Source organism: Martes martes (assembly GCF_963455335.1).
Source record: "Martes martes genome assembly, chromosome: 1".
NCBI classification, from domain to species: Eukaryota; Metazoa; Chordata; class Mammalia; order Carnivora; family Mustelidae; genus Martes; species Martes martes.
The window spans coordinates 10,345,816-10,371,059 of record NC_137888.1 but is presented as its reverse complement, the minus strand read 5'-3'; the positions used below and the strand labels follow the sequence as shown (position 1 = coordinate 10,371,059).

Below are 25,244 nucleotides of genomic sequence, written 5' to 3'. Positions count from 1 at the left end.
TCATTCGCTAGTCCCAGTTAACATAATGCTTTGAAAACTCTCAAAAATCACATCATATTAGAAGCCTTACCCTGGTTTCACTTTCGCTGAAGATATCACTGTTAGCCACACAGGCAATCAGGGAGCTAAAACTGTAGTTAAAGTTTCTAAAGTGCATCTTGCTTTCTTACAGTGAGAGGACTAGCAGCTCAGACAGGCAAGCCCCAAGCGAGGTTCCTTTCCAAGAGGCTGTAGGTCCTGTCTCGGGCCAGCCTTTATAAAACACCGAAGTCCAGCCCCCTGGGGAAAAAAAAGCACAGCTTCCCGGGCATCCTGTTTGGACAGCAAATTCCTGAGTCAAGTCCTGCATGCTTTCAGGCAGACGGAGACAGAGTGTAAGTTTCTACTGGAAAGAGGTGACGTCAACACCTTAGTCATTTTCCCTATGCTAATTAACTTTGCTTGGGGAGGATGGAAAAAACAGCCAAGGTTTGCCTTGCAGCTGTTTTATCAACCCCTCTTGCAGCATACTTTCCACTGGTAGTAATTCCATTCAGCCACTCAGACACCATGCTCCTCGGCTGAATGGGACGACCCTTCTTAAGATGGAAAATGTTACCGAAGAAAAATGAGGAAGGTCTCAGCAGTAAACAGTAATTAGCCTCTAGGGGAGTTTCGAGTCTTTGGGAAACCTGGAAACCCAAGCCTGGACTGGTCGTTTGATCCCTGTAATTCCCTGAAAACCTCAAAGTTTCGTGTTGGGGTATTAGAGAAAACATTTTGAAATCTTTCTTGGTCAATGAACTCTGTTTTTAAAGAAAAAAGTGGGATTCATTTTGAAATATGGCTTTTTCCCCCCCTAATTGAACTTTACTGGATGAATGTCCCAATTCCCGCTTTTATTCCACAGTGGGAACGTGGGAAGAGATCCTCAAGCAATCCCGGGATTTTTCATTGGAAAACTTTATTATTTGTAATTTGGGAGCTAGGAATATGCCACCCTTTGATCATTTCCTAACAGCTGCTGGACTCAGAAAAAGATACAAAAACATTTTAGAGAATCTAGGCTCTGAAGTTGAGAAAAGAAACATTGGGGCGGTTGCCTTGCTTTGAGACATGTTGACAAAGTGTTGTTGTTGTTGTTGTTTTAATAGGAAAGGAGGAGGAAAGGGAAAGACCGTATGCTACATTGGAAAGTCCATCCGGCTGGCCCCTTTTCCAGGTATGACGTCTGGTGTGGAGAAGCTACGAAGATGGCAGGATGCTAGTTCTTTCCAAAGGCTGCAGCTCTTAAGTTCTAAGCACTTTACCGGTGTCGATCCCTATGGCAGCCTGGGTCCCAGGTCCTTCTCAATCTCTCCAATTTCATTATCCCCTAAAAGCACTCCAGGAACTTATAAAAAAGTATTCTCTAGTCTAGAGGCACACGGAGACATCTCCTCCAGAAGCTTCCAAAAGTGAAACGGAACCCTGCCATTCACACGTAAAAATTAACTTCAAAGAATCATTCAAGCCAGCCAATAATAAAAAGAATATATGCCACGGAGGAAAAAACAAACCAGAGCATTTATCCTTCCCTAAAAAGGAAAAGCAAAGCCTTCCTGGATGAATGAGTGTTGCTTCATTTGAATGCACGCTGCCTTCCTGCCAGTTGTAGGGCTACGTAAGAAACCAGGTATGGTGTTTGCTTTGCCAAATTACCCATCGCCCCCAACCCAAAAAGATCTAAAGGTGTGTATTCTAAAAAAGTTTGGAACACTGAATAGTACGGGTTTAACATGAACGGGAAATGGTCACGGAAGCCGGTGCTTGGTGATGGGGAACGTGTGTTTGGGTCCGTGACACATACAGGCTCTGGTGGTCGTAGTGTGGAGAAGGGAGGTGTTGGTGGAAGAAAGAAGGGGAGTGCGAGGGCGGGGAGACAGAACTGCCCCCCCTTCTCCAGAGAGGCTGGGGACGCCTCTGAGGTGACCCACTCCCGCCAACTCGAACCCCTTTTCTTTTTCTCCTGGAGTCACCTTAGCAAATAGAGTTAAAAGGCAATTGGAGAGGAAGAAGAGGCTAATTTCACGATCTTCTTCTTCTTCTTTTTTATTTTTTTTAAAGATTTTATTTATGTATTTGACAGAGAGAGAGAGAGAGCACAAGCAGGGGGAGCTGCAGAGGGAGAGGGAGACGCAGGCTCCTCACTAAGCAGGGAGCCTGACGTGGGATTTGATCCTAGGACCCTGGGATCACGACCTGAACAAAAGGCCAATTTTTAAACGACTGAGCCCCCTGGCCATCACTTTTTTTTTTTTTTTTAAATCATGACATGAAGTTCCAGATCAGTTGTTGGACGGATCTGAAACGTTTCTGTTTATCAGAGACAAGAGTACTGCTGCTTACCCAAATTTGCAGTTTTTGTTTCATTATACGGATGAAAACAACGAAGAAATAGTGAGGTATTCGAAGATTCTTCATCTGTCTTTGCTCGTAGAAATAAAGGACAAATGATCACTCTCTCACCAGGTGGCCCATAACACCTAATAAAAATGTGTAATTCTGTACCTGCCTTTGAACTGATTTCAAGCTCATTTGAATCCAATTTTGAACCTGAGTTCTCCCATTTTTACATGGAGAAGAGGAGCTCAAAACGGTGGCCAGCTGTAAGGACGCTGAGAAGAACGCTCTCTGGCAAAACTCACTGGGTCACAGAGTGACCAGGGCCTTGGACCAGGAGGGGCATCCAGGGGCCACCAGCCCAGGCTTCCTCGGCTACTGCATGAGTGGTGCTCTAGACTTGTCTGGCCAAGGAGACAGACACCCGTCCCTGTACCCAGAGTAACACTGCGGCAAACTCATCTCAGTTTCCCTTCCTCTGCTAATCTGACAGCTCTCCTTAATAGACATGACACGCATGTCTATTATATGTGAACTCGGATTTCTGAACGTCCTGTGCAAAAGAATTACGTTGTACATAGTGATTTTCCCCATGGAGGATAAAAATTGGTCCAAAACAAGTATTTAGAGAGTCAACTTTCTTACATGTATATCCCTTGTCATTTGGGGGACAAGTACATTCTTGATTCTTGTTTGCAAGTTGGACATAACTGATTCGAAGACAGCAGTGCCTAATGTCTCATGAGAGCTCTTGAAAAGCACACTAAAATTTGCACTTAAAATAGTAACACTGACACCAGAAGTTAAAGAAGAAATGAAATGCTTTAGTCAACTGAAAGCTTTAGATGTTTTGCATTTCTTCCATTCGTATCATAAAAATCCTAAATGAATCTCTGTAACTTGCGTTTGCTTCCTCTGGCTCCATGCAGTTTAGAACATATTTTCACCAAGAAGTTTTCTATTTTCAGTGAGGAAAAATCCAGGTTTATGTTGAATTCCACCATTCCCATTACAGCATTCCTCAGGCAAAGTTAGGATGACCTCAGCCTGTCCCTATAAACCCCAAGGAGTTTTACAACTATGCCAAGAATGTGCCACCAGGGAAACTTGCTACAAGATGTCCAGAAAGGGAAACTGAGTTTGGGCTTTGATGAGCAAACCAAAGGGGGGCAAAGGGTGCAAAAGATTGAGGGAAGGGGGAGGGGTGGGCAGGAATGACTCACCTGATTTGGATAAAAGGTGTCATTTTTTTTTAAGATTTTATTTATTTTTTTATTTGACAGATCACAAGTAGGCAGAGAGGCAGGCAGGGGGTGGGGGGTGGGGGTAGGGAAGCAGGCTCCCTGCCGAGCAGAGAGCTGGTTGTGGGGCTTGATCCCAGGACCCTAGGATCATGACCTGACCTGAAGGCAGAGGCTTTAACCCACTGAACCACCCAGGTGACCCAGAAGATGTAATTTTAAAGAGCATTTATCTTGAATGCTAATGGAACTTGTGGTTTAGTAGAGTTTTTAGCTCCTGAGATAATGGAATTGTTTTATTGTTACTTTATATTTGTAGCTCTTCTTTCTATAATATCGAGCTTTGTTCTTCCGACCTATGTTACTAGGCAACAGAAAAACACAGGGGCTCATTCTGACTCCTTCTTACCATTTCCCAGTCTAAAGAGGTTATTAGCTAAGGGGAGCATCCTCGTCCTCAGCATGTAAACTGGGTTAGTATCAAATTCAGAGTTGCGGTGGGATCAAACAATGCGAAGTCGACAGAATGCCTAGCACAGTGCCTGAAAATACAGCTGTGATTGCATGTTTGCCGCGTTTCTATTTCCTATTTCACCTCTAATGGTGCTGAGGTTCAGAAGGACCACGGGTATGGGCAACTGAGCCGTTCACTCCAGGATGAGGCGCCACCCACGGGACACCATCAGAAGCCTGTGATTCCTATGGCCACGGTGGCCATCTTGACAACCCTCTGCATGTGGGAAGAACATATTCAACTTAATATATTTTCACCTCTTTCAATGCTTTTTTATGTCCTTTTTAAATGCTTACTTTTAGGGTGTATTTTAGAAAGTGCCCAACGTAGAGATGAAGTTGTGTAGAATTTACAGATGTACTCAAAAATCTTTTACCAATGAGATTCATGACCCAAACCCAAAACCCATGGAGACCATTTGTCAAGGCAGAAAGTGTGATTGGATTCCCAATTTTCTTTGAGTTTTGTCCTAACGATCAAGTTAAGAAAGAGAGCAGGAAAAATGTTCTTATTTTTGATCTCCAAAGGAATTTCCGTTCTTGTTCTCTTTTAGGAGTAATCAGAAACTGGGCTCTGAGAGGCCAGATTTGGGTGCTTTTAGCATTGCTTTATTACTGGTAAAATCTGCTGGGTCCCAGGGGCCTCCGTTTCTGAGAAAATGAAAAACAAAGCAGGTAACCTTTCTGCTGATGGGTTTCAAAGTTCTAACTGGAACCCCCTGGAACAAACAGGCAAGTGGTGATTCTCCCAGGAAGGGGCTGATGCCTAAAATAAGAATTCCAAATCTGAAATAAGAAAACCATCTTAAATGAAGATTGCCTTTAATAATCATTAATCTCCTGGATCTGTAGGATAACACAGAAGAAATGCCTCTAATCGTACGTAAACTTCAGCCTGGCACATTTCAGATGATCTGAAAAGCAGAAGAGCCTGAGGATCTGATACTTTGCATGGATTCACACAAGACAGCGTACACGTAATTTGTATTTCTGGGATAATACAGAACTTTCAAGGACTTAAATAAATAAATAAATACTATGGATGGCTTTTTGATGTTAGTGCCAAAAAGGGTCAATACAATGGTGAAGCTGCTAGGGACCCCTGGGTGGCTCAGTCAGGTAAGTGGCTGCCTTTGGCTCAGGTCCTGATCTCAGGGTCCTGGTATCTGGCTCCCTGCTCAGAGGGGAGCCTGCTTCTCCCTCTGCCCCTCCCTCCCCCTGTGTGTGCGCTTGCGCTCTCTCGCTCTCTCTCTCCCCCCTAAATAAGATCTTAAAAAACAAAACAAAACAAAACAAAACAAAAAAAACACCAGTGGTGAAGCTGCTAACCATGTATGTTAGCAGAAGGGCACCCATGCTCTGTTAAATATGGTGGAGTTTGAAAAGAAAAATTGCAATCATCAAAAAAAGAAAAAGAAAAAAGAAGAGAAGAAATAAAATGAAATAATCAGTTGATTAGGGAAAACTAGGGAGGAAGAGCACGTTTAAATTTCTCCCTTTAAAAAAAGAGGTCAGAGTTCATACAAGATTTCATCTTGGTTGTTAAATTCCAGGGGCGCTCAAAATCCCATTAACTTCTGTTTCCTTATTACCTCACTCTTTCCTTAGTGCATACAGGTTAACCGCTCCTCTATAACTTCTTGGAAACACACTGCTTCCAGGGGCTTAAGATGGAGAAGCAGCCATAGGCAAATCAGAACTATTCTTCATGAATGACCTGCGGACCAGCAGACAGGGATGAAGGGGGGTAATGTTTATTTAGAGATGACTGGGCCCAAAGCCACTCTGACTCATCATCCCTTATTTGCTCTCTTTAGTCTGTTCCTCTCTAGACCCACCTTGGTTTAATGACTGAGTTTAACTTCGGCCTTGGTGCCTTCCTCCACAGGGGCGAGATCCTGCCTTGACAAATCCCCTGGCGGGAAATGTACCGGGAGCAGCTTAGCCGCAGTCAGACCCCTGGGCTCCTCACTCGCCCGGACCTGGTTCTCTCTCATTCCAGCCAGCAACCTGCATTCGCTCATTCCCATCGAGTAAATCCCTTTCCCTCCAAAGCAGGAGCACTCCTTTCTCGTGGGAACGGGAACAGGGATGGTAGAGGGCTGGGGCCCATGGATCTGGGGGCAGAGCTGGGGTGGGAGGGGGGAGTGTCTTGCTGTGTAAGGGGTGGGGCAGGGAGCAAAATTGCAATCTCTGAGTCTGTAAAACCAAATAGAAAACACAGTTTTCGAGAACTTTCCTATGCAGTTTGTATGAACACCCCCTGTTTTCTGCTAAATGCGGGAGCAGAGAAAAGCCTGTCCCTGTGTGTTTTCCTGCTCTTTGCATCCCCACCCTCCCCCAAGCCCTGGTTCCCAGTCTGTAGCTGAGAGATGGCCAGTGGGGCCGGAGCATATGCTGTTCTTTTATACTAACACGCTGCCTTCTTTGCTGATTATTTACAAGTCTGATAATAAGTTGCATGAGGAAGTATATCCTGTCTTTAGGAGGATGACACAATGACTTCAAATATACTTAAAAAAATAAACTATTCACACAAAGCAAACAACCTTGGATATTAACACTTGTCTTCAGAAAAGAGAACAACTGAGCCCACTTCATTCTTTGGGGAGATCTGGGGGTTCCTGTCAACGAGAACTTGGCCACACACCTCTGTGCCTCGGCGTCTGGGATGGGAGGGCTGTCCTCTTGGGTCTGGAACTGTCAGCTCAGTTTACTGGTTGTGTAGTGGCAGCTCCCTAATGTTTAAGAAAGTTTGCTGTCGGTATTGAAAAAATGGGAGGTTTCACACAGAAATAGAAAATCTGGCTTCTTTGGGGGGTAAAGAAGGGATGAGTGGTCATTTGGTGGCCAGAAGCCCACAGGGCTATGGTGACCTGGGAGGCTAAACGCTGTGCTTGCCAGATGTAATTGTCCCCATCGCTCCTGACGCCTAAGGCATTCGAGCTCTTGGCCTCAGGCTTAATTTAGTAATCAGCAAAAATAGATGAGTCCCTTGCTGCGAGCCAGACCCGGAGGGGTAGGGGCGTGAGGCTGCTCACCCACCCAGCCCCGGGGCTCACGATGTTCTCTGTCTCATAATCCACTCCAAATAATACACTCAGCGTATCTGTCACTCCTCACATGGCAATTCTTTATTTTTTTCTGGCCCCTTCACTGGCATAACACATTTTCGTAAGTGACTCCCTGGATATTTGCCACCCCTGAAATTATATGGTAACGCAAACGAATGGTGGAGACCTTAAGATAGGGATGACACAGATTCTGCTCAAATGTTTACAAACCACAGTTGGTTTCTTTAGAAACTGCTCGTAAGACGTGATTGGATCATACCAGGGAGGCAGACAGCACGGCTGAGAATCAGAATCTTAACGCACTTACAGACTTCTGCAGAACGAGCTTGTGACTGACGGAGGCCCAAAGATTTGGTCACGAGTGGCCTTAGCAGACGGGGTTAGAGATGACTGTAAAGTAGGCAGAGATGCAGGTATTTTCAGAGTAAGGCTTTTAAGACAGTTCTTTAAAAGACCATTTAAGGGGCACCTGGGTTACTCAGTGGGCTAAGCCTCTACATTTGGCTCAGGTCATGACCTTAGGATCCTGGGATAGAGCCCTCCTCTGGCTCCCCACACAGCTGCAAGTCTGCTTCTCTCTCTCCCTCTGCCCCTCCCCCTGCTTGTACTCTCAAATAAATGAAAAATCTTAAAAAAAAAAAAAAGACCATTTAAGCTGCCTTTGAAAAAATCTAGGATACAGTTTGATCAATCTTCTTATGTTGAAATAACTCTTAGGAAGATTGTGCCTGACTTTATCCTTTAAATAAACCCTCCCCAAGAGTCTAAGCTGGCCTGGCCATTCCATCCTGAAGGAGATCATGGGGGTATCACTAACCTCTGTAGAGGTGAATTACGTGGCATATACAGTACTCAACCTCTGGGGTCTGCTGAGCCCCTCTCCCCCTGTAACCCTCAGCCAATGAATAAATTCAGTAGGCGCAGGACTCTGAGACTGATGTTCTTGTGGAGGAGGTTTATTTGGGGGGGGGGTGCTCCTGGGCTCAATACCCAAGGAAAGGAGGGTGGGGGGATGGTAAGAGGAGAAAAGGAGACTGGGCAGAGGAAGAGTAAAATACGGAGTTCCAATGGAAGCTTTGCTGGTCCTTGGGGAGTTCTGAAGATGGCCCAACCCTCACTGGGACAGAAGGGCGGGGTGTTGATAGCCCCACATCGGTAGCTCCCAGGTAGCTCTGGGATGGCAGCTACCTGGAGAAAGGGCGGGGAATTGAGGGAGGTGGCTCTCAGCTAAAGTAATCCCCAAAGGGGGCAATCACCAAGGGCACCTGGGGGCACATCCTTCACTATTGAAGGGTCCTGGAGTGTGTTACTGTGACCACCAACCAGCCAACCAACCAACCAGCCAACCAATCAACCAACCAACCAGGCAACCAATCAACCAACCAACCAGCCAACCAACCAACCAACCAGCCAACCACCCATCACTCCCAAGATCAAGGAACGAATAAGTTCTGAAATCAAAGATTTGGACACCAAGTTAATTGTCTGAAATAGCTGACAAATAGGACCAACTTTAAACTGGACATCATGAGAATACTCGGGATTCCACTCGAGATCATTAGCTCATCTTTTCGTGTTAAGGAACTTAAAAAATAAATGGTTAAAATGAACAATAAGCTCAACAGTCTTGGACTCTCAACGTTAACCGTGTCAACTGAAAACCCTACAGTTTTACTCCTAGTAATTTATTCTAAGGAAATCGCAGAACTGTGGTCAAAGACTTAGAAGCAAACATATTCCTACAAGGCTACAACATATTCCTACAAACAGAAGCCTACAGGCTGCTTATGCAAATCACGTACCAAAGGCAACCTCAACATCCAATCAGCGAGCAGCTATTCACCTGCGGAATCCACTCCACTGACTGACCACAGAGCCTCTCACCATACGGAGGTGAAAACTATCTCAGGAGACCGTCAAAATGTTCACAACTTGCTGTTAAGTGGAAAAAGCTGGTTACAAAGTCATGTGTATTGCTGTGATCCATTTTGGTGGAAAGAAAAAAATACATTAGTATGAGATTGCAATGTTTTCCTTTTTTGCCTTTTTGGACTTACTAGTACTTCCACGGTGAACATTTATGACGTTTGTAATTACCAAAAGGCTCCCCTCTTTCCCCTCCCCCCATGATCTCCTGTATATCAATGGTCACAGAAACCTTGGTTAACAGATAAGCTATTCAAGGTTAAGGTGAGGAAATCCACCTCCTCTTTTTTTACATAATGGTGTGGTATGTGGCTCAACTTTCTTTGCACTGTGAGTGTTTGATACACACAATTCCCAAAACTGATGTTTTTAACCCATGAATATTTTGGGAGAAAGAACCCCATCTCTTGCCTAGATACTTTTAAAAACAGGGATTTCACCAGAAAATATTTTGTTTTTCTTTGATAACCTCTCTCGCCAACCATTTTTATTTGGTGAAGGACCAAATATCAGCGGTGTTGACTGGGCCATTCTTGCTAGAGTCAAGGCCACTGGCCCTGCCCGGAGACCGTCACGAGGCTGTCCTGCTCCATAGTGCTGAGCTCCGCAGGAGCGTGAGCAACTGTGCACCCTTTAGGCTCCAGGATGTGGCTGGCAGAGCCCAACAGATTCTGGAAAATCTCCTATCCGGGCCTTGCAGATGACCCCCCAGCACATTGCCATCTCCGAGCAGAACTCCCAAATCCTTTTTTGTCACTGCCCTGTCCTCCTCCCTCCTCCTTCCTCATCTGTGCTTTCCCTACTCTCTTGCCATCCCAGATTCACACTCCAGATCTCTTCCCTTCTCCTTTGGATGGCCCTGTCCTCTGCCTCTCCCTTCTAACAAGACTGGAATGTTACCTAATGAACTTGTTTTCCTATTACAGCGTTAATGATGACACCTGCTCAAGCATAAGGCCTGCCCGAGAAGATGTATTTAATCAGCAAATTATGGAGATCAAAGTCTCATCCCCGAAGGAATGAATGCATGGCTAACAGGAAAATTCTAGGCAGCAAATTGGTTACAGGGGAAAACTCCCATAGATGGGTGGGCTTTTCTGGGGCTGGGTTCTACCTACCTGGAGATGAAATGTGTATGTTTTGAGCACTTACATTGAGCTGATTCTTAGGTGGGCTGTTTGAGATCAAGAATAGCCTTACAAGCGTAAAGAAAAAAACATCCATTTGTGCATTTCATTCAACTATCATCTTTAAATCCCCAGCCTCCATAGGACCTTGAGCAGAGAACCCAGGCACACCAGGCCCCAGCTTCTGACGACAGACCCGTCAGCTAAAGCTGGGTGTTGTGTTAAGCCACTAAATTTGTGGTAACTGATCATGCAGTTACAGAAAATATTTCCTGTATCAGAGGCTCTGTGTTTATTTTATTTAAAGATTTTTATTTCACACACACACACACACACACACACACACACACACACACAGAAAGAGCACACAAGCAGGTGAAGCAGCAGAGGGAGAAGCAGGCTCACCTGCTGAGCAGGGAGCCTGATGCAGGACTCAATCTCGGGACTCTGAGATCATGACCTGAGCTGAAGGCTGTTGCTCAACCAACTGAGTCACCCAGGTGCCCCTCATGGCTACCCTATTGGTTACAGTTTCTGACTCTTTATTTTTTTTAAAGATTTTTTTTTTAAATAATTTGAGAGAGAGAGAGAGACAGTGAGAGAGAGCATGAGAGGGGAGAAGGTCATAGGGAGAAGCAGACTCCCCACGGAGCTGGGAGCCCAATGTGGGACTCGATCCCAGAACTCCAGGATCATCACCTGAGCCAAAGGCAGTTGCTTAACTGAGCCACCCAGGTGCCCAGTTTCTGACTCTTTTCAAAATTCCTGCCTGTTTCTTCTCCCCGTCCTTCTTTCCATCTCTCTGGTTCGTTCCTCCACTGTTCTTTCCCTCTTTCACTGGGGGATCCCATGGAGGATACCATTTTGTGGGTGGTCATGGGAGACTTTATGTAGATTTAGGGCAGGCCTATTTATAGGAATGGATGTCTGGAAGCCTTCACCCAGTTCTCTGCACGCTACCTGACAGCAACAGGACCTGGCACACAGGGAGAAAGATGTGTCTTGGGAGATTCTAGAAGGTGAGTCTTGGAAAATGCACCACCATGGCCTCTTTATTGAGACATTCCAAACTTGTGCATTAGGAAACAGCTTGTCCCTCTCTTCCTGTCAGCCCTGCTTTGGCCACCATTGGCTCTCAGGAGAAAATCCAGCATCTAGACTATGACCCTCTCTGTGAGGGTCCCACCACACCTCCTGGCTCATCAGTACTCCCCAGAGTTTTAGGACCCAGGGGCTTTCATCCAAGCTGCTTCCTCTGCCTAGAGCAACTCCTATGTCTTCTCCTGGCCAAGTACCACTTGCAGGTCATAGCCAATGAGGTTTATCCAAGGCCTATGCAATAATTAGGTAATCCAATTATTGCTAATTGAATATAACTTGAATATCATCTCTGGGGGCATAGAAGTTGCCCCAGGGCCCATGGATGTGATTACCTTTCCTGTTAAGCACTCCTTTCCTTCCTGGCACCTATGATGCTTGCAATTGCTTCTAGGCTGATCTCTTTAACATCCATTTTTCCCTGCTGTGCCCTCTTTAGAAGTTGGAAAATGACGGTCTAACCATGTTTTCAATGACCTGAAAACATGACATAGAGCATTGAGTTAGCAATTTACATGTGACGTCTGGTGTACCAGAAGACGACACACTGGGCTTAATTCTGTGGTAGATTTATTCTGATGATCTGCACCAAGTTGTTCCTCTTGCTGTAACAACTCATACGGAGGGTGTGACCTAAGTATAGTGTGTCAAAGCCAAGGTTTAGAATTTGCTACGGGAGTAGAATACGTACTGAATTTTGTATGAAGAGCTATTTGTTTAAATTGCACAGCTAGGCTATCTCGCCACTTCTATAAAACAAATTCAGAAGAGGTCCTAAAAAACTAACATCAAGAATATAGGTGGGTATATGTTTAGGTGTTTACGGTACGTTTGCAGAGTGTGATGAGAATTTAAATAAAAGGCATGGTGGTTGCTATAGGATTAAAATACAGGGCAGACCCTGACTAGCCAAAGCAATCTTTTTTTTTTTTTTTAAGATTTTTATTTATTTATTTGACACAGAGAGAGAGATCACAAGTAGGCAGAGCAGCAGGCAGAGACAGAGGGGAAGCAGGCTCCCCGCCGAGCAGAGAGCCCGATGCGGGGCTCGATCCCAGGACCCTGAGAGGATGACCCGAGCCGAAGGCAGAGGCTTTAACCCACTGAGCCACCCAGGCGCCCCTAGCCAAAGCAATCTTAAGAAAGAACAAGCTGGAGGTGCCTGCGCTCTGAGTTCAAGCTCTATTATAAAACACAGTATTCAAAACGAAAACAAGCACACAGGTCAATGGAACAGAACAGAGGAACCCAGAAATGAAGCCACCTTATATAGTCAATTAATCTATGACAAAGGAGGCAAGGGTCACCAATGGGAAAAAGACAGTCTCTTCAATAAATGGTGCTGGGAAAACTGGACAGCTACATGCAAAAGAATGAAACTGGGGGCACTGGCTTAGTTCAGTGTCTGCCTTCGGCTCAGGTCAGGATCCTGGGGTCCTGGGATTGAGCTCCATGTTGGGCTCCCTGCTCCGCGGGCAGTCTGCTTGAGAGTCTCCAGCTCCTGCCCCTCCCCCCACTCATGCTCCCTCTCTCTCAAATAAATAAATAAATAAATAAATAAATATTTTTTAAAAAAGAATGAAACCGGATCACTTTCTTTTCCTTTTTTTTTAAAAAAGATTTTATTTATTTATTTGAAAGACAGAGATCACAAGTAGGCAGGGAGGCAGGCAGAGAAAGGGAAGCAGACTCCCCGCTGAGCAGAGAGCCCAATGCGGGGCTCGATCCCAGGACCCTGAGATTATGACCTGAGCTGAAGGTAGAGGCTTAACCCACTGAGCCACCCAGGTGCCCCTGGATTACTTTCTTATGCAAAAAAATAATTCAAAATGGATGAAAGACTTCCATGTAAGACCTGAAACCATACAACTTGTAGAAGGAAACCCAGGCAGTAAGCTCCTGGACATCAAGTTTAGCAATATTTCTTTGGAGCCAGTCTCTTCAGGCAAGGGTGACAGAAGCTAAAATAAACAAACGGAACTACATCAAATGAAAAAGCTTCTGCCCAGCGAAGGAAACCAACAACAAAATGGAAAGACAGCCTACTGAATGGGAGAAGATATTTGCAAACCATATATCCAATAAGGGGTTAGTACCCAAAATATATAAAAAACTTATACAATATGATATTTTTAAAAACCTGATTAAAAATGGGACAGAAGAGTTGAATAGACATTTTTCCAAAGGATACATACAGATGGCCAACAGGCACATGAAACAATGCTCAGTATCACTCATCATCAGAGGAAAATACCAAATCAAAACCACAATGAGGTATCACTTTACATCAGGGAGATTGGCTAGCATCAAAAACACAAAAAGTAACAAGTGTTGGTAAGAATATGGAAAAAAGAAAAGCTTTGTCCACTGTTGGTGGGGATGTAATTGGTGCAGCCACAGGGGAAAACCAGTAAGGAGGCTCCTTAAAAAATAAAAAATAGAACTACCATACAATCCAATAATTTCACTTCTGGGTATTTATCCAAAGAAAATAGAAAACACCAATTCAAAGAGATATATGCACCCCTATGTTCACTGCAGCCTTATTTACGATAGCCAAGATACGGAAGCAACCTAAGTGTCCATCGATGGATGAATGGGGAAGGAAAACATGTGGTGTGTACATCCACATCCACGTATCTACAATAGAATATTACTCAGCTATAAAAAAAAAGAATGAAATCTTCCCATTTGGGACAACATGGATGGATCTAGAGGGTATAATGCTAAATGAAATAAATCAGAGAGAAAGACAAATGCTCTTTGATTTCACTTAAGTATGGAACCTAAAAAACAAAACAAAGAAACAAAACCAAATAAAGCAAAATCAAACCCAGACTCATAGATCCAGGAAACAAACTGTTGGTTCCAGAGCAGAGAGGGGTTGGAGAGCAGGCAAAATAGCAAAGGGGAGAAAGGTGCAGACTTGCAGTTATAAAATAAATGAGTCATGGGGATGTCATGTACAGTGGAGCAAATACAGTCAACGGTATTGTAGTAACTTTGTATGGGGACAGGTGGTAACTAGACTTACCATGGGGATCATTTCATAATGCATATAAATACTGAATCACTATGACTTACACTTGAAACTAATAGGATACTGGATGTCAATTACGTTTCAATTTAAAAAAAGTAGGTCTAACATATGCCAGTTACACTTTAGCTTTGTTTTGGTAGTTGGAGAATATTTGTGGCATTTCCCTATGCAGGCTCTGTGCACTGAAACCTTGACTTGGTGTAACTATGTTATAGGAAAGTAGCGATTGTCTTCTTTATCGTCCATCTTCGTTTTCTGTTCTCCTACAGAGTTGTGCTTGAGCATCAAGCTGATTTCACTGACACACTGGAAAAAGCGGATGTGGTCTGTGAGGAACGAGTCCCTCTGTGAAGCATTTTCAGGTGGCATTCAGTGCTCAGGTAAGCAGTGAGCACTGTAACCCTTCGGGGACAAATGTGTGGATTTTTTTTTTTTTTTTTTAGATCTGGAGGGGCAGAGGGAGAATCTTAAGCAGGTTCCACGCTCAGCACGGAGCCCGATGCAGGACTCGATCTCACAACCCTGAGATCAGGACCTGAGCCAAAATAAAGAGTCGGATGCTCAACCGACTAAGCCCCCTACGTACCTCAATATGTGGATATTTTGATGTTTTGCCATAATTGCACAGTTTGGGGGCATTTTTACCTGATGGCATTGTTTCTTACAATAAAACCCACTGTATTTCCATAGCCAGCCCAGTTCTGGGCACCCAGGTGGGGGCTCAGTCACTGTGTGTCAGACAAGTGAATTAATGAATTAATGATCACGCACCCTGTAAACTCCAAAATATTGATCCAGACAGAGGAATTTAGGGAAAAAAAAGTAATTGGCATCTTTTAAAACTTTTAAATGAGAGGCACCTGGGTGGCTCAGTCAGTTAAGCACCCGACTTGATTTCTGCTCAGGTCACGATCTTGGGGTATTGAGAGGGAGCCCCATGTCGGGCTCCGCAATCACTGTGGAGTCGGCTTGAGATTCTCTCTCTTCCTCTCTCTCTACCCCTTGCCATCCCCACCCACTACACTCAAGCTCTTGAATGCTCTCTCTTCTTTTAAATAAATGAAATCTTCAAATGACTTGTGAATGACTGGGGGGTGATATTTCGGGCATCTGGCGCTCCTTTCCCTATTCACTCCACAAGCATTATCTGAGCATCTTCGGTGTCTGGAGGGCCATGCTGGCCCCCATGAGATCTGGGGACTGAAACCTGGCCCTGCTCTCGGGAAGCACCCACCCACCTCGGGAAGGCCCAGGCATAGACCTAGCCTTCAAGTCTTAGCAAGCAATGGTATGAACCATGGGCGTCGAAGGACAGTGAGTCCTCCAAGGTCAGGAAGCAGGCAGATAGATGGAGGTAATTTATATGTGACTTTATGTTGACAAAGCTGAATGGAATTCTCCGGCCCACGGTCACTGGTGTGACAGCCGCTGGACAGCCCCTCCTAAGCCCCGTGCCTGCAGTCCCCGGGGGGCGGGGCTGGACTGGCCGTCTGGGTTCAGCAGCCCCATATACTTCTCAGTGGGACGTGATCCCTCAGCGACACCACATCAGAAAGCTAAAGCAAAGTCACAAAAGCACCAAGCCCCGCCCCCCCCCCCAAGCCACTATCCCCAGCCTTGTTTCAAGGTCATCATTTCAAGTTTGCCCCTTGCTCACGAGGGAGATAAGAGCATTGCACCTGCCGGGCAGCGCGTGTCACCCACGCTTCCAGAACCCAGCCGAGTTCAAGCTCAACCCCGCCTGGCATTTCCTCACCGAAGCCTGTGCTGGTGGAGTCCCTGGGTGCTGGGTCCCCACAGAAAACTGATGTGAGCCGTGACCAAGAAATTTGTTTTAGAAATAAGGAAGTAGATCTGGGCTCATTGTGGTTTCTGATGCAAACTGCAGCAATGTGGGGCAGGGGTAAAAGGAAACCGTGAGAAAAGCAGATGTGGGCGCTCCGTTTGTTCTCGGGGAGAATAAGAGAGAGGAGCCTATGTCCCATCGTACCCTGTCTATCACCCCACCTCCCCTTAACTCCCCCCAAGTGCCAGCAGCTCTCCCGCCATTGCTGTGACCCCGATGTGTCCCCTCACTTTTCAAGCGCCCCCGGGGGGACGACTCTAGGATCTAAGATGAAGCAGGCTTGTTCTAACATGCTAAGAACAGCCCCAACACGCCAACACTTTCTTGCGTTCATTTGCTCTCTTGGTCAAAGGCAAAGGAGGGCCCTCTTTTCATGAGGGCTCCTTTAAAACATGTCATTTCAAAGGGGTCCAGAGAAGATAATCATCTGAATCTCAACTGCTTGGTTGAAAAACCCATGCAGAAAGGCTGAAGGATTTCAGTCGATCCTGAATGAAATGAAATTCCTCAGAGATACAGCATGCTCTCTGATCATCTGAAGGACGGCAAAAGAAAGTGATTTTGCAGAAACATCGTGGCTAACAGCAAATGTCTCAGTGACTCAGAAAATGGTTAGCAATCACATGAGGCGAAAGTTCATTTTTTTCCATTAAAAAAAAACACGCAAAAATCAAAATTCCGCCTATTAGCAATCCCCTGCTCCAAACATTTACCAGCAGACTTACTCAACTTTGGCTCTAAGAACTTTTACTATTTACTAAATGTTGGCTCTAAGAAATGACATAAAATTACTGACTCTATGTACTTGTTCGCTGTTTCTTCCTCATCATTCATTTTTTTTTTTTTTTTAATGTAGAAACCATTTTCTCTGTTTCAAACTAAAGAGCTTTTAACGTAAAGGCACTGACCGGTATAACTGAGCATGAAGTTATTATTTGAAAAACCCTAATAATGCCGCTAATATGTTGTTGTCAGCAGGTGTGTTAACTACTAGTTATTCTGGAAGCTGAGGCAAAGGTTTCATAACTGTGCACATGAAGGCAAAATCACCGTGGCTGAAGAGGAAAGCTGTCTTTGTAGTTTGCAGATAAACAGGGAATTCTCAAATACTCATCAAGCAAATAAGTCACGCTAGCTCTCCAGGTCGGAAAGAAGAAGTCACAAGGCCCGCACATCCCCCTACCAGGAACTGGAGAATAGGAGGAAGCAAGCTGAGAATAGCGACGGGTTTTCCCAAAGTTTGTATATGTTATAAGAAATGTTAAAAAAAAAAAAAAAAAGAAAGAATTCTTTTTTCAATTCCATTCGAGATATGGAAAGACAGTATGTTTTTCCCATGAAAAGGGGAAACAGGAAAGGTTTAAGTAGCTTGACCCGTTACGACGTTGTATTTGGAAAATGGAAAAGGTTGAGAAAATGATTAGTCATAAGTGCATGACTTATTAAAAAATGGCTTTCTGATAACAGGGACATAACCTGCTTGAATGACCACTTCCCAAAAGCTCTATTCTGGAGTCCACACTTTCAAAAGTTCTACCTGGGTAACAAGATCGTGGATTTGGGGGAAGGGTGGTTTCTTTGGAACCCAAAAGGTCACAGAAAGAGTCTCACCAGGCTGCAGCCATGTTGCCCCCAGAATCAAGGGGCAATGGGGTGAGGGAAAGGCTGGGGCCCTCAGGACCCACAAGCATCAGGAGCTCGAGCCCAGGCACAGGGGACCCCCTCTGTCCCCAGCACAGTCAAGAGATAGGGGCACTTCCAGTGGAGCCAACAGGAGAGCTACCACGGGCATCCTTAAGCTCCCCAGAGAGGCACAGAGGGCTCTCAACAGAGCCAACCAGACCAGCGCCCTGCTCTCAGACTTTTCCAGAATCTAGACCGTGAGAAGCCACCAAGTCCACATAGTATTTTGTTACAGCAGCCTGAGCTAACACACCCCCTACCACTCCACTCTAGAAACAGGATTTTAAGCAAAGGCTGTAGATGCTAAGCCCCTGTTCTTAACAGCTGTGCGTTACCACTTTTGGAGAACCCCTAAATCAAGACATTTGGTGTACTTTTTGCTTTCAAAGCCACATATGGAATTTGGCTTATATGGTTAGGTGTGTACTGAATGAATAAGACTTTGGAAATTAGCCTATCAATGTTCAAGAGGTTAAGAGATACAAGCTTCCGGTTAGAAAAGGAGTAAGTCACAGGGAAGAAAATTACAGCATAGGGAGTACAGTCAGAAATGAACTGAGTTTGACTGGTGCTGGATGGTAACTGCACTCACCGTGAGCGTTTGTGATGTACATCAATGCGGAATTCACTACGTTGTGCACCCGAAGCCAGTGACGATTGTATGCCAACTCTACTTCAATTAAACAAGATCTTAAATAATCAAATTAATTCTCTTAATAAAATGACATATCTTTGATATCTGCAAAAGCTCCCTGATGACCTCTTCAGTTGGAAAAGCTGCGTTTTCAGATTTAAACAGGGAAAGCAGGGGCACCTGGGTGGCTCAGTCGGTCAAGTGTCTGACTTTTGTTTTTAGCTCAGGTCATGGTCTCAGGGTCGTGGGCACGAGCCCTATGTTGGGCTCTGTGCTGGGCATGGAGCCTGCTTAAGGTTCTCTCTCTCTCCCTCTGCCCCTCCCCCCCCCACCCTGCCTCTTGCTCTCTCACTCTCTCTCTCGAAAAAAAAAAAGATTAAAATTAAAACAAAAAACAGGGAAAGCAGAGTTCTCAAAAGGGTAAAAATGAGCAAAAGCGTCAAGTCAGTCCATGCTCAGGATTTAAATTCTCTGCAATATCAAAATTTTTCAAATAGGAGTACAGTACATTTTCTACAGCCTTATCTGAGATATAATTTAAGTATCATTATAATACTTTGAAAATCTGTATATTTGATAAACTGGTATTTTGCTTAACATCATAAGAAATACCGTGATAACTGAGAAATATCCTTCATGATAATTTCAGAAGCTATTATTAAGTTCTATATCTAACAGTAGACCCACTAATGTCTGGTACCAAATGCGCCAGTAGAAGAATGTTGAATTCTGTCTTCACACCATCCAAATGAAATGCTATTTCTTCTAGGTTATAATGTAAATCCAAGTGAAGGACTATAGCAGAGTATAAAGCAATTACAAAGACATGCACGCTGTTCCTATCTGCACTTATTCTGTGTAGTTTGGATGATTCTGCTGGGTTGTTCTGCCAACACACCGGCTGTCAGGCACCCAGGAGGAATGGTGAGGTTTGCTGGATGCTGAGATCTGACCAGTCATGTCTGAAGTCTTCCTTCATTTGCCTTTTGTTATTCCTACTCTCTGCTGTCTCATCCCCCAAGAGGACGGGCAGCTGCCTGTCCCTGGCCGTGATTGAGGCGCTGTGCTGGACTCACGCTGTCTGGGTCCCAGCATGCCCTGACCCATGCTGGAGGCTGTCCTCGAGGCCCTGGGCCCAAGAAGAGAGTCAGACAGCCAGTAGCCATACGTGTGGCAGCCTGTGTGCAAACAGGTGAAATTCTGCCACGAAGGCACTTTCTAGGACAGTCTCTGACGTTCTAGAATTATTATTTTTACTTCTTTATAGCAGTGTTCATTTTCTAACCCAGTGGTGGTTTAGGTGATGTTCTCATCTGCTTTTGAGTTTGGAAATGCATCTTCTAGATGATTCGCTGTGGTTGTTCCCAATCCATATTAGTGGCTGGGTGCCTGAGACACCAGAATGACCATTTCTGGAGGTCAACTTGGAGAATTAGCACTCTCTCCTAGCCAGAGTGTGCTGCCGCCCCTGGAGTCCAGGCAAAAACGGGACTGCACCAACCTGCCTTATTTGTACCACACACAAAGCAAAATGGGCTTTAATTCCACAGTCGGCACCTACCCACAGCCCCTCCCTAAAGGATTGCACAGGGAGAACGATGATGGGGAACCTGGTGGGAGGCCCACAGCCTCCACGGCTGAGCCATGTGCAGGTAGGGGTAAACTGGTTTGCTGTTGACATCAATTCATTCATTTACTCATTCAACCACTTGTTGAATATCTACAGCAGGCCCAGGTGCCAGGGCCCAGAAAAGACTCCACGAGAGTTCCCTGTCAAGCCGATGGGCCCACAGCAGACCCCTGGCCACCCAAACTGAACCCAGAAGCCAGGTGTAATTCTGAGGCCTCTCCCCCATGGGCACTGAGGGTAAGGAGGAGCAAGTCAGAATAGGGGAAGCACAACCGAGACTCCTAAGTGGCCAAGGTCCCCCCTGTTCTCTGCAGAATCCCCCCCCCCCCCCACAACCCCCACTGTACTTCTCCAGAAGTCTTCTCCCAGAGTAAAACCATCTCCGGTGGCCCAAACTATCATTTAGAGACTTAGAGACTGATGTGACTTCTGTTGCAATTCTCTCTCTTTTTTTTTTTTTTTTTTTTAAGATTTTATTTATTTATCACCAGTAGGCAGAGAGGCAGGCAGAGAGAGAGGCGGGTGGGGGGGGGAGCAGGCTCCCTGCTGAGCAGAGAGCCCGATGCGGGGCTTGATCCCAGGACCCTGAGATCATGACCTGAGCCGAAGGCAGAGGCTTTAACCCACGGAGCCACCCAGGTGCCCCTCTTGTTGCAATTCTTAACTTCTTTTTAAATTAGGCTCCAAGCCCAGTGTGGGGCCTAATGTGGGGCTCGAACTCATGACCCTGAGATCAAGACCTGAGCTGAGCTCAAGAGTCAGACCCTTAACCGACTGAGCCACCAGTGTGCCCCACAATTCTTACTTCTGTGGTCTAATTCCAGACCTGCACATGCAGAGGATAAACCACACGAGGTCACAGCCAGAGAGCAGAGGGAGCAGCTGTCTCCAAGCCGGGGAGAGAGGGGCCACAGAAGACACCAACACTGCCCCACACCTTGATCTGGGACTTCCAACCTCCTGAACTGAGATAGCATAAATGTCTGCTGTTTAAGCACATCCCCCCACTCCCCGACTGCCACAGGAAACCAATACAAGCAGTATTTTAAGAGTACGTAACAATATAAAATGAGCCCGTCTCAAACTACCACTCTTCCGTCAACATCCTTATTTATTTAAGGACTCTGCAGAGAACAAGTTCCTGCCTGCCGTTTGCCTTCCTGTTTTCAAGGAAAACTCTCTGAAAGACTGTGATTACCTAGGAATGTAAGGAGGGCTCCAGGCCGCCGAGGGAACGCACACAGGCGGCTGGTTCGAGACGCGCTTGGTGGCCTGCGCAGAACGTTATCCCGCATCTGATGGGATTTGCACCCCAATCCTGCCATCGGACACCCAGCCGTCAGTCACCCCTTCATATACACAAAACGACAACTTGGATGTTGATCAACACAAGCCACTCTATGACAATGATTAAACTCACTTTTTCAAATGCCACATTCTTGGCAATCATTTGGAATTGGACCTTTTTTGCTTTTTTCTTTCCCCCTAAACAAAACAGTGGAAAGGCTTTTCAGGGGCACCCAGGACACTCCAGGAAACTGTCAAGGATGTATGCATGCCGGTGGTAACTATTTTTACTCCCACATTCTGAACACTGGTTCTTTTCAACTAGAGTTTACGCGTGGTCGCCGGCTGGCTTGACTGGAAAAGTCACAGAAATTCACCCTCGCTGAAAATATCTATACCAGTTTTCTTCCTTGGAAAAACGAATGACGAATCCTGAATCATATTTCCTAGGTTCTTAAAATAATGATGCCGACTTGCTGGGTTATTTGAAAATTCCATGGTAATAAAATAACCAGTGAAAGATTTAACCTATTTCTACTGGGGCAGTTGGGGGAAAAAGGTGAAGGAAATAAGTTCTGTCACTTTGGTTTCCTGATTCTTCAGCAAGTCCAAACCCACGTTCTGACCATGGGTGGCTCTGAAATCTAGCATCGGCCCAAATTTCTGGGTTGGGAGACTCCCCTTGTGAACATTCTTTCTTGACTCTTTCTTTAAATCAGCCTTAAGGAAGTCGTGAATCTCTGAGACCTTCACAGGACGTCTAGCATTGCCCCGTTGGTCAGTGAAGGCAAAATCCCTCATTGTCTCTCTGAACCTTCTGAGCCTTCTCCCTCAATGTCAGAGGATAAAGGCAAGTGGGGCATGTAAAACATTTTAGAATGAATCCTTGAGAGTAGGTTGCGTGGGTCCCATGGGGAGAGTTGAATGACCGAGTCGTAGAAATCGTTCTCATACTAAATCCATCTAGCCAGTGGAGAAAGGGAAAGAATTACCGGTACTTTCCAAGCTTTGGCAGAATTTAGGGCACGTGGCCATGTGCTCAGAAGATGAAATGAGGTTTGAGATGCTGGGTGGGAAGGCCAGCAAGGACTCTTGCCATGGGCCCATGAGGGCTGTTCCATCCCGGAGAGATTGCGGCCGGGGGTGCTGTGAATGTGATGGAAAGAGACATAGGGTCGCAGACACGCACAGGTTCTGTTATGTATTAGCCTCAGGCAGCCAGTGACACCCTTTACAGTTTGGCTTCTTGCTGACTCTGCAGACACAGCTCGTTTCTACAACCCTGGCTGGGACAGCCTGCATTTTCACAGGGTGGCCCTGAGCCAGCAGCACTGTGAGCCTGAGAGAAAGGCTGAGAGTTGGCCCCACCTGAGATCTACCGAAGTCCAGTCAGCGGTTTAACAAGATTCCCAGGTCACCCGTGCACACTCTCTGGCAGCTCAGAAACAACAGGCGTTTATTTTGCACAGTTCTGGAGGCTGGAAAGTCCAGGATCAAGGCGCTGGCGGATCTGGTGTTTGCTGGGGTGCCCTTCCTGGTGCACAGACACTGTCTTCTCACTACGTCGTCACACTGGTGAAGGGGAGAGGGAACTCTCTGGGGTCTCTTACATAGCTTCCTAATTTCATTCATGAGGTCTCTGCCCTCGTAACTTAAACAACTCATAACTTAATGCACACTAGGGGCTGGGATTTCAACATGTGAATTTCAGGGGGACACGAACTTTCCATCCAGGGCACACCCTTCTACCCTAAACTAGGTAGGGGAGAGAATGGTGCTGATTACCATCTGCTTGCTAAGTGATGCCATGGGACAAGAACAGCAAACCATCCTTGGGCAACTTGCAGACCAGTAATCCTCCAGAGGAATCTTTCCAGAGTGCCACAAAGGGCAAACAAGGCAAACCTGGTTTACAGGATTCTTCCAGAGGAAATGTTTACCAGGTTGCCAAGGACATCAGAGTCACCTAGAACGTCGTCGATGTTGAATGGGGAGTGTGAATGCGCACAGAGGGGCTCCACTTTTAATTGAATTATCCCATTAGATATGTTGGTTAAAAAAATTATATGTATATAAAATATCATATATATCTCCTGAGCTATCATGATCGAGTGCTCTAGGTACCGACCAAGCAATCAAGCATAACAGATGGGAAAGAGATGACTTGATTACTTGACTTGTGTGGGCAATAAAACAACACACTTCCCTCCGTATGCAGTTTTAATGGGGAATTATATATTTTCAGCATTTTTCTCTAGCGATGTAGTACAGACCTTATATGACTCAGACTTTTAATCCAGCGCATTTCCATAGGGGTTTCTGTTTAAAAGGACGACGGGACACCGGAACACGGTGCATCACTCTGAATTTGAGGGTGCCTTTTCTGAAGGCACGTGCACCACAGGGTGAAGGAACTCTGCTGCAGGCCATAAGGGGCATGGTTGGATAAGGCGCCAAGACCTGTGGTTTGCGAGGAAATATCAGAAACGAAAGATACAGATCCCTCCCTTTGTAATGGGACTCTGTCAAGGCCAATTGCCTTTCGGACTTGGCCCCACCACCCCAAAGGCCCGTGGGGTGAATGTCCTTGTCCCCACTGGAGTGGGAAAGGGTGGAAATCCATTCGAGCTGATAGCAGGGACAGCCAATTACTGAAAGGAATGTAGTGCTCCCTAATAATTTCCCATTTTATTTCAAAAATTATGATTTAAAAAAAAAAGGACTCCAGGTGTCTGAAGCATTATGCCCCATGATTTACAGTACCTAAAATCATGGAAAGTCACGCCACTTCCTGATAGCACACAGCTCATGCTGGCCACCGAAACCCTTCTGACTAATTCATTCCATGCTGTAGCTTTCCAGGTCTGACTCATGACCATATCCTACTTTTCTCATTTCCTGAAATGATTCTGATGAAGGTTATTCCACATAAAAAGTGGGATGATATATAAAATCCAGAGACCTAGGTATGATTTTAAAGTCTTGACTGTAGGTCCCAAATAAACTTTTGGCCATACATGAGGAGGATGGACCCACATTTCTGGATTCTAAAGGACATCATATATTCCAGCAGATGAGCTCGGAGGGCAGTGATCAAAACTTAGTTCAGCTCCAGAATCAGATGTACGCGTACCGCAACATATAAGCTATGAAGCAAATGTCTTTTCAGACCAAAGGGAAGTCTGAAATCAGGAAGTCTGATGAGGATACAAAGGGGATTAGCAGTAGTAAGGATGTACCTGCTCTGTGAGATGGTGACCATTATGATTTACTTAAAGGGGCATTTCAATATTTAATCACTCACTCTCTCTCTCTCTCTCTCTTTTTTTTTTTTTTTACATTATCACCAAAAGGAATGTGGAGCACTTTAAGTTGCCTTGAGTTGCTTGTGTTTTATGGCAGATGAACGCTTTAAAATCACTGAGTTCTCTTAAAAAGAAAATTCTTGGAAACAATGCACACTTCCAATCTTCAGTTGGGATTCATGAGAAGAGAGTAAACAAGCCAACCCTTGACTAATTATTTTTCATACTTATCTTCTTTCTTTGAGGGTTAGAATTATTTTTACTTTTCTAGTGAGAATCCCAAAGAGTACACATTTCTATATAAAAACGTGAAAACATTCTGCATCATGCTATCGCCTGAATGAATGAATCACCTGAATATTCACCTGAAATTCGTTCTTTTATTAGAAATCACTGAGTATTTCTAAGACTCCCCCAGGAATTTTGGAAAAATCTTTCCAAAGGAGTTATGCACTGGATGCTGAATCCGTCGATGAAAA

The 25,244-nt window shown here is 45.2% G+C and overlaps 1 protein-coding gene across 2 annotated transcripts in view; it reads right to left on the bottom strand.

Annotated features, from left to right (window-relative positions):
* Positions 1-25,244, bottom strand: part of RCAN1 (regulator of calcineurin 1) — a 95,109-nt gene that overhangs the window by 10,710 nt on the left and 59,155 nt on the right. The window contains exon 1 of one of the 2 annotated variants that reach the window (XM_080821065.1): positions 71-232. The exons of the other annotated variant lie outside the window; for it this stretch is intronic. Coding sequence (XP_080677191.1) covers positions 71-157 — 87 coding nt within the window. The 5' untranslated portion in view covers positions 158-232. Of the gene's footprint in view, positions 1-70; positions 233-25,244 lie in introns of those variants that run through there. 2 annotated transcript variants of the gene reach the window in all.